At 45.5% G+C, this 14,395-nt stretch overlaps 1 protein-coding gene across 2 annotated transcripts in view; it reads right to left on the reverse strand.

Annotated features, from left to right (window-relative positions):
• Positions 1-14,395, reverse strand: part of NRAS (NRAS proto-oncogene, GTPase) — a 138,873-nt gene that overhangs the window by 7,134 nt on the left and 117,344 nt on the right. Inside the window, exon 5 of one of the 2 annotated variants that reach the window (XM_069238736.1) lies at positions 672-819. In XM_069238736.1, coding sequence (XP_069094837.1) covers positions 700-819 — 120 coding nt within the window. In that variant the 3' untranslated portion in view covers positions 672-699. The remainder of the gene's footprint in view (positions 1-671; positions 820-14,395) is intronic. The other variant, XM_069238735.1, reaches the window with a different exon arrangement.

The following is a 14,395-nucleotide window of genomic DNA, read 5'->3' on the forward strand; positions in this document are numbered from 1 at the left end:
CAAAGATATTCAGCATAGAATCCTTAAAGGCCACTATCTGCCCACATAAGAAAATAAGTGCTGCAAAAAGCACCTACTATCTCCTCTGGTATACCTCTTTAAACATTTGCATGCACAGAAGTAGTGCCAAGTCTGCAGCAACTGACCAGACCACGCATCAAGAATTCATGCACCTAACCCAACCCTCAGATCATACTAAAACTGCACACTTCTCCAAACAAAGATACACTACTGCCTGTAATCTTTCCACAGTGAGTGCCACAATGCCACTTAAATAGCCGCTGTGCGTATACAAATGCAGACAACATAACATATTGCCCAATTCTCTCACATCTCTTTGTGCTATCATTCATACCAATGTTGAATGATAGCTGCATCAGACTGAAGCAAAGTCACAAAGGAAATGTACAATGCAAAATAAATTATAACTTGGGAAATTCATCAGCTAATGCACGATTCTCAGGTAGAAGCAGAGATTACAAGGGTGAGGTTAGCAAACCACCATTAGGAATTCTATAGATCAATTATCCACTGATTCTTCATTATTTCTACGACCTCATTATGGTGCCTGGGGCATACAAGCTAAGTGAATTCCTGTGTGCGCGCTGGGGCTTAAATATATCAATTTAAAAGAGCACAACCACAGGCACAAATAATTTCACACAATGTACCTGATAGATTTGTTCTCACCTCACTGGATTACACCACTGAACAGGACAGGCCGATGCAACCTTGATTAGTATCTTCACTGCTATCAAGCTTTTTCATTCTGTATTGCCTTATTTCTCTGACTAATGTGTAAAAGGCATCTTCAACACCCTGAAACGAAATAGTTTCAATGTAAAAAGTGCTACACATAATATTTTAAAAAGCAACCGTTTTTAATAAGCAAAAGGTAAAATGTTAGATCATATTAGTTTGTACGAAGTGCCAGTGTTCCTGTATACTCTGTTACTGGAGTAGTGCAGAGGTCATCGCACTGTACTTTGATTTCCAGTCTACAAGTATGCCGATTTCATACAACATGGGCATGATAATATTAGGTTATAAATAAATATTGCACTGAAGCACAGTGAATACTGAATTACAATCACAGATCCATGAAACAATTCTTCAAAAACCAAAATAGTTATTTGGTAACAGTACCCCTCACACGTCACCCCTAGGTAGTGGGCCAAATATACCCATGAAAAGCGGCTTTCTTTGATGAAGTAAGTACTCGCTTTTTTAACGGCCATAATGTGCTAGACAGTGCAAAAAAGAAGAATGCTTATGGAGAGTAGCTCGTAGTGAGGTAGAGAAGGAAAACTATAAACGCTATCTAGCGGAGTATAAAGCCTTGCTGATCAAAGAGACATCAGATTATATTGCGCAAATAATTGAGTCCTCTAAGAACGCACTTCGAGAGCTTTTCCAGGCAGTAAAGAAAATATTATCAGCCCCAGAAAATAATCAATTTAACTATAGCCAAAAATTCTGTGATTCGCTTGCGACTTTCTTTCAGGATGAGGTCATGCGTATTTATCAGACGTTTAGTGCCAGTAAAGTAATCAAGAGGGATACCCCCACACAGGAAACTCTAGTGTTTCCACAGCCTAGTTTCTCTAATTTCTCTCCTGTCTCCCTAAAGCAGACATCTAAACATCTTCTGGAAAAATCAGGCTCGCCGTTAGATCCTTGTGCCCCTTCGGTGAGTAGTACCCCAACACAATTGCTTCTTTTCTTACACATATCTTTAACTCTATGTTTAACACAGGCTATTTCCCTAGATCTTGGAAGCTAGCTTCGATTCTTCCTCTGTTGAAGAAATCTATTCTGAATCCAGCAGACACCAATAACTATAGGCCTATCTCTCGTCTACCACTACCTGCAAACATTATTGAAAAAGAAATGAATGAGCAGCTCTCATACTTTATTGATAATAATGCCGTACTAAGTTCCACTCAATTTGGATTTCGCAGTGGGCATAGTACTGAGACAGCTCTTATTAGAGCAACAGAAGCGATAAGAGCTGCCATGGATGATGGTGGATGTGCTGCCCTGGTCCTATTGGACCCATTTGCAGCACTTGATACCGTTCATCATGAACTCCGGGCTGAAAGACTCAGACTGGAATTGGTGGTTCTGCACTGGCCCTTCTTCTGACTTTCCTCTCAGAAAGGGAGCAAGTAGTGGCTTTGGGGTCATTCAGGGGTCCGCTATGAGTCCCACACTGTTTAATGCGTATGTCACCACTCTTGCCCATCTTGATGGTATCCTTTGTTTTGCTTTGACATAGTATGCAGATGATATACAAATAGTGGTTGCCTTGACCAACAACAATAAGAGCACAGGAACGAGGTTCCATGACTGTATGTTGGCCGTTTGCCAGCAGATGGACAAAAACTGTCTTACCTCAATTCTGAGAAGATCGAGGTGATTCTATTTGGAGACCACAGGGGTGGCCTGAAGACCTGGGAAAATTACCTATTTCAGTCAACAAAGCCACACATTTAGGAATTATAATGGATAATAAACTATAATTTGGAGACCAGGTTAGTGCAATCACCTCTTCTACTTTCTACCCCATGAAATTAGGAAAAAACAATTCTTCCTTTTGAGGCCCTGAAACGCTAGGAATGGTGTTGATACTTTCAAAACTGGATTATTGCAATGGGATCTACCTAGGAATGTTACAGCAGCTTCTAAATAAACTACAAACTCTTCAAAATGCTGCTGCTCGTCTTCTGCTGCAGGCCCCAAAGAATAAATCACCAGCAACAACAATCCAATCACTACACTGGCTGCCTATTAGGAAACAATGTCAGTTCAAGGCTTTATGCATAGCTCACAAAGCATTGCATCGCACTGGCCCAGATCATCTGATGCAGAGATTTAAAGGTTATCAACCTAATCCGAGCCTACGCTCCTCACATCTAAATAAACTAATCATCCCAAAAAAAACAAAATTAAAAACGGGCCAAATGGGGAGGTAGCAGTTTTGTTTTCAACACCACAAACACCTGGAACTGTCTTCCCACCCAAACCAGACCAATGTCCACTCTTAGCATTCCGGAAAGAACCGAAAAACTGGCTTTTCCATATCTGAGCCTTTCTTTGTATCCAACTTCTCTTGCCAGTACTTCTAGCTCCAGGACACCTTCGGGTAATCATGGCACTCACTGTGGAAAGATTACAGGCAGTAGTGTATCTTTGGTTGGAGAAGTGTGCAGTTTTAGTATGATCTGAGGGTTGGGTTAGGTGCATGAAGCACTGTTTTCTGAATATAAATTTTATTCCGTCTTAGATCCCAAGCCACAAATCACTAATGGCATAGGAGGCTGGCTCTCTATATGGTGCGCTAAAAAGAAGTTCACTGTGCAGGGTGTCAAGTAGATCCCCAACTGGTTGACAGAGGCAAAAGTAGGTAATACTAATGCCCAGTTTTGTGGTAGTGTGGGAGAGCAGTTAGGCTTATCAGAGGGTAATGCTAAGCATTAGTGGTAATGCTAAGCAGTAGTTGTACTCACAGAGCCAATAAATGAGACATACTCAAAGAATGGATCTGAGACCAATTTAAAAGGAACACTTCTTTTTATATATGTTTTGAAACCAAGCACTTCATTAAAGAGTAAGTACTGTTTTTATATCAATTTCTACGGGTAAGTTAACTGTTCAAACCTGTGCCCCTTTTCACACAATGCAATCCTATTGAAGGAAATGTCAGTAATGCACAAAGGTAAGTACAGTCAGTTTCAGGGGGTTCACCTTCAAAGTTTGGAATTGTAGTGGCCCAAGGTCCAAAGAACTACCCGCAGTTCGTCAAGAGGCGCCCAGGTTTCACTGGGAGCAGGGTGCTGGTGAGGTTATAGCTGGGCGTGTTACAGTGAAGGGAGGCCACCTAGAAATAGGCTGCACAGGGGGACCTGGGGACAATTCTGAGAGCTCCCAAACAGAGGCTTGGGTCGCAAAGAGGCCGAGAGCAAGGGACACAGCCAGTTCTTCAGGGGCCCGGCAGTTTGGGTGCACATTGGTGTGGGCAACTGGGCTGGTGCGCAAAGATGCTCCTTGTGGTTAGGGACCAACAGCTGGCATGGGCAAAATCAAGGCTGCTGGGCAACTCACAAAGTGGGTCTCAGTGGTGCAGACATCCCTCGACGGCTGCTTGGTCCTGGTGCAATGGTCTGGAATGAACTCTCACTGTTGGTGCTTGGTGCAGGGCATCCGGTACCCCGGGGGCTGATGCGGCACGGCTCCGGTTGGTCCTGGTGTCTTCACACTTGGTGGGGAGACAGATCTAGTCCTCAAGAGCACGAGAAGCTTCTCCTGGTCGTCTGAGGCATCAGTGAAGCCAGAAACCTGCAAGGCGGAGGACCAGACTCTGCTTTCTGGTACCTGCAGACTGCAGGGAAGTAGCTCCTCTACTCCAAGAGAGACTGGTGGCAATTTTCAAGGTGCTGGCAGGCCACCCGAGGCTTTGGTAGTTCTCCAGCTTTGCAGGATGAGTCACTCTGTCTCGTCTGTCGAAAGAGTTGCGAGCAGACGGAGTTTCATGCCAAAAGTACACAGCTCTTTTGCTGTTATCCCCAAGCAGCGACTCATCTTGATCCTTTACTCTTGATCCATCCCATCTGAGTTCTTGGGTTCAGGGGTGCCACCTAAATACTCAATTTAGGGATGTTACAGGGAGTGCTGGGTACCAGCCAATGGGTTGCTTACCTGGAAGTAGGCATAACCCTGACCCTAGAATACTAATTCCATCCAAAACAAGATGGAGGAATTTAAAAAGGGGTGTCCACATCAGTTGGTCGACCTTAGAGGCGGAACAGGCATGATGTGGGCCCACCACCTAGTTTTACAAATTTTCCCACCTGTCTTGCTGCCAAGAAGAGGGGTCAAGGCTTGGGGTGGTCTTCCAAACTTTCTGGAGAGACCTAGGTTGCATAATAAAGGCAGCTGGTCCTTTGAAGCTTCCCACCCTGGAATGTCCATCCTGCCTGATAAGACATCTGCACAGAGCAGACTGTTGTTCCTACCCTCTGAGAGCGCTGGCTCTCACCTCAGGAGGTCAGAAATCTGTCTAGCGTGGCTGTGCTATTTCAGACCAGTCAGTCAACACTTTTGCAGTCGGTTAGGTTTTCAGGGGTTACCCCTAAGGTGCCCCCTCCTGGTTGCATGTATTAATAAAGCCATCACTGGAATCAGTGAGAGTTCATTAATACGAGGTGTTCGATACCAAACATCTCTCATCTCAGTGAAGTCATCATGTAGCTGGAGAACTCGTATGGAGCAGTGGCCAGCACATGTATCTAAAATGGCTTCCCTGTTCACTTATTATGTCTAAGAATCGACAGAGGCATAGCACTGACATTTCTGCTCATGCCGATATGCCCTCACATGTGATATAATGCACCCTGCATTACAGCTGGAAGGCCTGACTTACAAATATTATATGCAGTGGTAGGGGACCTGAAACACAGGGATGTGTGGCAGGTAGTGTTTTCAATTTTATCTGCTCCCAGACATGCAGCCTGGAATTGGCAGCATTGTGTGTGGTTGGTGAGTGGTCCCCTAGGGTGGGACAACTTGTGCTGCAGCCCTTAGGGAACTTCTTTGGTACCTCTGGCCCTATATACCAAGGGTACAATTTACTAGGGACTTACAGAGGGTGCTAAAGGTTTTGCCAATTAGGGAAAACAACTGTACAATTTTGGAAAAGAGATATGGCACTGGGAACCTGATTAGCAGGAACCCAGTGCACTTTCACTGAAAATTACATCAGATACTTGGCAAAAAGTGGGGGCTAACTGTGACAAAAAAGGGGCTTTCCTTCAAATGGTCACTGAACAAACATATGTAAATATCCTGCCTCTCTTTTACCACATCCTCAACAAGAAGTTGTTTTAGGTCTGGCTTGACAGTGCCAGGGTTTATGTGAGCGTACACTGTGGAGATAAGCTGCCCACACCTCAATTACTTACAGTACACAATTTGACTGGGCAAGAAGTTTTGTGCTTCTGGTGGCAGCTGAGGGGTGTTTCCTCATACAACATAGCATCCCCATTCAAACATAATGACAGTGGCTGAGGAGATCCTTAATAATGCTGCAGTTGTATTAGCTAAAATAGCAGTCACGTCGAAATTGACTCATGGAGATGGCGAGGCGCCTGGATGCGCAGTTGCAAAGGCAATGCCATGTAGCTTATTCTCTATATCAGAGTGGGATGCCAGAGGCATGGTCACATAGGGAACTGCATGAATATCCCAGGTCCCCAGACGAATGGGAAACAGTAGGGGAATAATCCATGATCTAACCACACAGAAAGCGACATATGTGGACATCAAGATATTGAAATCGTTGCCATGAAACTGCTAATTAATATGCATGTCAGAACAGGTTTGGGTCACAGGGCAAACTAAGGTCAGTGGGTCACAAGGATCTTTTACCACTGATGTAGTGGGCACTGCAAAGTGGGCTTATATACTAAGAAGAGGAGAGGAAACTTGAGATAGCTCAGTAAATCCTCCCACTGATACTTATAAACACAAAAAATACTGTTGTACCTAGGAAGGATAGGCATGAGAAAGCCCCTAAAATCAGTTTAGTGGCAGATCCTCATAAATGTACTACAAAGATACTACTACTACACATGATAGAACTCCTTCCAGATTTCACTAAAAAGGATGGTGACCCTCATTCACAATACCCAGCAAGTTTCATCATCTGGTCCCTCCTAATGGTGGCTGTTGATCTTTTGTCAACAGTGGGCCAAATGCTGCTCTTTAAGGATGCCAACTTATTTTTAGTATAGCTGCCCAGTTTTTACATTGAAAGAATATATTACACATTTTGAATCAAATGTGTACACGTATTCCAGTATGAATGTAAGGATCTAAACTAAAAATGTATTAAGGGGTGATTGATCAATGTTTACTTTTGTCAATTATACCACATGGTTAAAAACTATTCCATCTATGGCATAGGTTATGCACCGCAGTCAGTCTATAACATCTATATCAGGGGTCTTTAACGAGTAGCTTGGGAGCTACTAGTAGCTCATCAGCAACCTCAAAGTAGATCTCAGAGGTGAAACCAAGTCCTGTACCCCATTCAGGGAGTCTGTACATATTAAAGAAGGCAGCATTGCTAGTTTCAAGACCCTTAAATGGCAGCCAGCCAAACCAATTATAGGGGTTTATATAACTAACACACACACCACACCACACCCCTTTCCCTCCACCTCCCCCATCCCACTTGGAGTATAGCACCAAGTGTATAAACAATGGCAAGGATAGAGGAGCATCAGCACTAGCCTGAGCAGTAACCACTGCTGACCCGCTGAAGACTGGGTTTGCAGGAGCCAAAGTGAAATGTGTCAGTTTGGGTGAATGATCAGCCAGTGTGAATGCATGTGTGCACATTGTGGTGTTTTTAAAAAAATATTGTTTCCCTCCCTAATGAACAGTATGACATTCTTGAAGCTATGCTGTGTCATCTCTGACACAATGACATAACACCAGAAATACATAAAAAGGTCATCCTTTGCATTCTTGGTCTAGTTGTGGCAGACAACACTAACATGTTAAGAGCATCTACTTTTAGCCATCTCAATATAATCATGGCCACTCCTTGCATAATATTAGCCATGCCTAATATGACCATTCTGGCCACCATGGTGTCTAGCCTTGGCACAGTGGTGGCTCTGAAGGCATTACTGACACATGACCAGCATCCTTGGTGTTATGGTGAGGATCCATGGCCTATCACTGTATTTTGCCATGCAGTTTTGTAGAGTGCACTGGGCATGTAAAGCAGAATCTGTCCATGAGAGGATTTGTACTTGTGACAATTTAATGGAAATGGCAAGCTGATGTTCGGAGGACTGTATTTCCTTAAAACAAAAACTGGTATTTTAAAATCCATAAAGATGAGCTCGAGGAGGGACAGGTAAACTTATTTTCTTTTAGTCTTTTAGCCTTAGCATTAAATGTTTGGATGCATTTGACAATTTAACGTGCAATGCCTGATTTAGAAATGGCCCCTCTTCTGTGTGGTTTTGAAAATGCAACAAAGTTGTATTTTCTCAAATGATTTGGTTCTGTCAATGTAGTAAATAAGGGCTTGGTTTACATCTAAGGTGTGTACAGCCCTATCCGCAACCGAGTCTGGTTGGGGAAAACATATTGGCAACTCAACATATTGACTAAAGTGGAATTGAGACACCTCCTTTGGAGGAAATTTACGATTGGTACGTAGTACCACACTATCTCTACGCAGTTGGAAGAATGTTTCTTCTAAAGGTAAAGCCTGAAGCACATTGACACATCTGAGTGAAGTGACTGCAACTAGAAATTATACTTTCCAGGGTAAAAACTGGAGGGGGCAGGAGTGGGGCGGCTCAAATGGAGGGCCCCTTAATCTTGTTAGTACAATGTTAAGATTCCAAGTAGAGGCAGATGACACTCTAGGAGGAGTAACTTTAAGGCCTTCTAGGAAGGCTTTAACAACAGGAATCCTGAGAAGAGAAATATAATGTCTTTTTTGTAAATAAGCAGTCACTGCCACCAGGTGTAGCCTTATGGATGTAAAATCTAGACCAGCAAAATGTATATGAAATAGGTAGACAATGTCCAGAACTTTGGGGTTTAAACAGTTCATTTGTTTAGAATGTCAGCAGTAGACCAATCTTATCCACTCTACAGTATAACAAGCGCGGGTAGTTGGTCTGCGTACTACCTTAAGAATGTTCATAAAGGACTGTGGCAGGTTTAAACAACCAAACTCTAAGACTTTAGGAGCCAGCTCTCAAGGTTGAGGCATCTGGGGTTTGAGTGCCTGATTTGTCTGTGATTCTGCATGAAAAGGTCCTGCCTGTTCTGCAGTACTTTGTGGGGAGAGTTCTAACAATGTGGTGTACCATGTTTGCCGTGCCGGAGCTACTAGAATGACTGTGAGAGAATTCTGTCGAAGTTTGCGAATCACAAATGGAAGTAGTGAGAGAGGCGGAGAAGCATAAGAAAATATCCCTGACCAAATCACTCAAAGTGCTTTGCTCCAGGGTTGTGGGTATGGGTACCTGAATGCGCAGTCTGGGCATTTTGTGTTTTCTGCTGTTGCGAAAAGGTCTTTTTCCGGGTGACCCAAATGCAGGAAGTATGGGAGGAGGACTTCTGGGTGGAGCTCCCATTCACGATCTTGCTGACGCATCCTGCTGAGAAGATCAGAAAAGCCGTTGTCTGTTCCCGGAAGATACTCTGCTAACAGGTGAATGTAGTATCTGAGAGTCCATCTCCAAATGTTCTGTGCTAAGTGTGAGAGCTGAGGGGATATGGTGCCCCCTGCTTTTGAAGACAGGACATGGTAGTCATGCTGCCTGTTTTGATAAGGATTACCTTGCCAATTAGATGAGAAAGGCTTTTAGCACTTGATGAACAGCTAACAACTCCAGGTGACTGATGTGGAAATGTTTCTGACTGAGCATCCAGTGTGAATGCGCTCCCCAGCCTGTAAAGGAGGTGTCTGTTGTTATGATTCTCTGTGGAACTGTGTTCTGGAAAGGCCGTTCCTTAAGGAGATTATTGGTTTTGCAGAGATTGGCAAGCTTGACAACTGACCAACACTAAATCCTCCAATTCACCTTCCGCTTGAGACCACTGGTGTGCTAAGCACTCTTGCAACGGACACATGTTGAGTCTGGCATGAGGTACTATGGCTATGCATGATGCTAACATACCTAGGAGAAGTCCTCACTTATCTGCTGAAAGAGTTGAAACAGTGGGATAATGTAGGAGGCTGGACTGGCTTGTAGTGACTACCAAGGGGTACTTACACCTTGCACCAGGCCCAGGTATCCCTTATTAGTGTAGAGGGGTGTCTAGCAGCTTAGGCTGATAGAAAAGGTAGCTTAGCAGAGCAGCTTAGGCTGAACTAGGAGACGAATGAAGCTCCTACAGTACCACTAGTGTCATATGCACAATATCATAAGAAAACACAATACACAGATATACTAAAAATAAAGGTACTTTATTTTTATGACAATATGCCAAAGTATCTCAGTGAGTACCCGCAGTATGAGGATAGCAAATATACACATGATATATGTACACAATACCAAAATATGCAGTAATAGCAATAGAAAACAGTGCACACAATGTATAGTCACAATAGAATGCAATGGGAGCACATAGGGATAGGGGCAACACAAACCATATACTCTAGAAGTGGAATGCGAACCACGAATGGACCCCAAACCTATGTGAGCTCGTAGAGGGTCGCTGGGACTGTAAGAAAACAGTGAGGGTTAGAAAAATAGCCCACCCCAAGACCCTGAAAAGTGGGTGCAAAGTGCACCTAAGTTCCCCAAAGAGCACAGAAGTCGTGATAGGGGAATTCCGCCAGAAACAACAACACCAGCAATGCAACAACGATGGATTTCCTGACGAGAGTACCTGTGGAACAAGGGGACCAAGTCCAAGAGTCATGATCAAGTCGGGAGTGGGCAGATGCCCAGGAAATGCCAGCTGTGGGTGCAAAGAAGCTGCCACCGGATGGTAGAAGCTGAGGATTCTGCAGGAACGACAAGGGCTAGAAACTTCCCCTTTGGAGGATGGATGTCCCACGTCTTGAAGAGTCGTGCAGAAGTATTTTCGTGCAGAAAGACAGCAAACAAGCCTTGCTAGCTGCAAGGGTCGCGGTTAGGGTTTTTGGATGCTGCTGTGGCCCAGGAGGGACCAGGATGTCGCCAATTGCGTGAGGAGACAGAGGGGGCGCCCAGCAAGAGAAGGAGCCCACTCAGAAGCAAGCAGCACCCGCAGAAGTGCCGGAACAGGCACTACGAAGTGGAGTGAACCGGAGCTCACCTGAAGTTGCACAAGAGGGTCCCACGAAGCCGGAGGACAACTCAGGATGTGGTGCAATGCAGGTTAGAGTACCGGGGACCCAGGCTTGGCTGTGCACAAAGGAAATCCTCGGTGAGTGCACAGGAGCCGGAGTAGCTGCAAAACATGCGGTTCCCAGCAATGCAGTCTAGAGTGGGGAGGCAAGGACTTACCTCCACCAAACTTGGACTGAAGAGTCACTGGACTGTGGGAGTCACTTGGACAGAGTTGCTGAGTTCAAGGGACCTCGCTCGTCGTGCTGAGAGGAGACCCAGAGGACCGATGATGCAGTTCTTTGGTGCCTGCGGTTTGCAGGGGGAAGAGTCCGTCGACCCACGGGAGATTTCTTCGGAGCTTCTAGTGCAGAGAGGAGGCAGACTACCCCCACAGCATGCACCACCAGGAAAACAGTCGAGAAGGCGGCAGGATCAGCGTTACAAGGTCACAGTAGTCGTCTTTGCAACTTTGTTGCAGTTTTGCAGGCTTCCAGCGCGGTCAGCAGTCGATTCCTTGGCAGAAGGTGAAGAGAGAGATGCAGAGGAACTCTGATGAGCTCTTGCATTCGTTATCTAAGGAATTCCCCAAAGCAGAGACCCTAAATAGCCAGAAAAGGAGGTTTGGCTACCTAGGAGAGAGGATAGGCTAGCAACACCGGAAGGAGCCTATCAGAAGGAGTCTCTGACGTCACCTTCTGGCACTGGCCACTCAGAGCAGTCCAGTGTGCCAGCAGCACTTCTGTTTCCAAGATGGCAGAGGTCTGGAGCACACTGGAGGAGCTCTGGGCACCTCCCAGGGGAGGTGCAGGTCAGGGGAGTGGTCACTCCCCTTTCCTTTGTCCAGTTTCGCGCCAGAGCAGGGCTGAGGGATCCCTGAACCGGTGTAGACTGGCTTATGCAGAGATGGGCACCATCTGTGCCCATCAAAGCATTTCCAGAGGCTGGGGGAGGCTACTCCTCCCCAGCCCTGACACCTTATTCCAAAGGGAGAGGGTGTAACACCCTCTCTCTGAGGAAGTCCTTTGTTCTGCCTTCCTGGGCCAAGCCTGGCTGGACCCCAGGAGGGCAGAAACCTGTCTGAGGGGTTGGCAGCACCAGCAGCTGCAGTGAAACCCCGGGAAAGGCAGTTTGGCAGTACCCGGGTCTGTGCTAGAGACCCGGGCAATCATGGGATTGTCTCCCCAATACCAGGATGGCATTGGGGGGGGGGGGGCAATTCCATGATCTTAGACATGTTACATGGCCATATTCGGAGTTATCATTGTGAAGCTATACATAGGTAGTGACCTATGTATAGTGCACACGTGTAATGGTGTCCCCGCACTCACAAAGTCTGGGGAATTGGCCCTGAACAATGTGGGGGCACCTTGGCTAGTGCCAGGGTGCCCACACACTAAGTAACTTAGCACCCAACCTTTACCAGGTAAAGGTTAGACATATAGGTGACTTATAAGTTACTTAAGTGCAGTGTAAAATGGCTGTGAAATAACGTGGACGTTATTTCACTCAGGCTGCAGTGGCAGGCCTGTGTAAGAATTGTCAGAACTCCCTATGGGTGGCAAAAGAAATTCTGCAGCCCATAGGGATCTCCTGGAACCCCAATACCCTGGGTACCTCAGTACCATATACTAGGGAATTATAAGGGTGTTCCAGTATGCCAATGTGAATTGGTAAAATTGGTCACTAGCCTGTTAGTGACAATTTGGAAAGAAATGAGAGTGTAACCACTGAGGTTCTGATTAGCAGAGCCTCAGTAAGACAGTTAGTCATAATATAGGTAACATATACAGGGCACACTTATGAGCACTGGGGCCCTGGCTGGCAGGGTCCCAGTGACACACACAACTAAAACAACATATATACAGTGAAATATAGGGGTAACATGGCAGGCAAGATGGTAATTTCCTACACAATCCCCCCCCACCCCCACCCCCAAACGAAGGACAATAAGACTAGCCATGACCTGATGAGTCTTCATTGTCTAAGTGGAAATATCTGGAGAGTCCATCTGCATTGGAGTGGGTACTCCCAGGTCTATGTTCCACTGTATAGTCCATTCCCTGTAGGGATATGGACCACCTCAACAATTTAGGGTTTTCACCTTTCATTTGTTTTAGCCAAAGTAGAGGTTTGTGGTCTGTCTGAACAATGAAGTGAGTGCCAAACAGGTATGGCCTCAACTTCTTCAGTGCCCAGACCACAGCAAAGGCCTCCCTCTCTATGGCAGACCAACGCTTTTCTCTAGGGGTCAACCTCCTGCTGATAAAAGCAACAGGTTGATCCTGGCCTTCAGAATTAAGTTGAGATAAGACTGCCCCTACCCCTAATTCAGATGCATCAGTTTGGACAATGAATTTTTTGGAATAACAGGGGCTTTTCAGGACAGGTGCAGAGCACATGGCCTGCTTCAGCTCCTCAAAAGCTTTCTGACAGCTAGCTGTCCACAATACCTTTTTAGGCATTTTCTTAGATGTGAGGTCATTAAGAGGGGCTGCAATGGAGCGATAGTTCTTTATGAACCTCCTGTAATACCCAGTGAGGCCTAAGAAGGCTCTCACCTGGGTCTGAGTTGTAGGGGGAACCCAATCTATAATAGTTTGGATTTTCCCCTGAAGTGGTGCAATCTGTTCTCAACCTACCAGGTGTCCCAGATAAACCACTTTCCCCTGCCCTATCTGGCACTTTGAAGCCTTGATAGTGAGGCCTGCCTTTTGCAGGGCCTCCAAAACTTTCCATAGGTGGACCAGGTGATCATCCCAGCTGGAGCTAAAGACAGCTATATCATCTAGATATGCTGCACTAAAAGCTTCCAGCCCTTGCAGGACTGTATTCACTAACCTTTGAAAAGTGGCAGGTGCATTTTTCAATCCAAAAGGCATTACTGTGAATTGGTAATGGCCTCCAATGGTTGAAAATGCAGTTTTTGCTTTTGCATCCTCTGATAACTTGATCTGCCAATACCCTGCAGTCAAATCAAAGGTGCTTAGATACTTGGCAGATGCCAGTGTATCTATTAGCTCATCTGCCCTGGGTATAGGGTGAGCATCAGTTTTGGTTACCTGGTTGAGACCTCTATAGTCTACACAAAACCGCATTTCCTTCTTTCCATCCTTGGAATGAGGTTTTGGTACAAGTACCACAGGAGAGGCCCATGGACTTTAAGAGTGCTCAACCACTCCCAGTTCAAGCATTTTCTGCATTTCTTGCTTTATGCAGTCTCTGACATGGTCAGGCTGCCTATAGATCTTACTTTTGACAGGCAAGCTGTCTCCAGTATCTATAGTGTGCTCACACCAAGAAGTGGTGCCTGGCACAGTAAAGAAGAGTTCAGAAAACTGACCGAGGAGATTTATGCAGTGGTCTTTCTGCTCAGCAGTAAGACAATCTGCAAAAACGACACCTTCCACTAGAGCATCTTGTTCTGTGGAAGAGAAGAGATCAGGGAGAGGGTCACTCCTTTCTTACTGTCCCTCATCTGTTGCCATGAGCAGGGTGAGATCAGCCCTGTCATAGTAGGGTTTCAGGCGATTGACATGGAGCAC

This window comes from Pleurodeles waltl, chromosome 6, assembly GCF_031143425.1.
Source record: "Pleurodeles waltl isolate 20211129_DDA chromosome 6, aPleWal1.hap1.20221129, whole genome shotgun sequence".
In the NCBI taxonomy this organism is placed as follows: Eukaryota; Metazoa; Chordata; class Amphibia; order Caudata; family Salamandridae; genus Pleurodeles; species Pleurodeles waltl.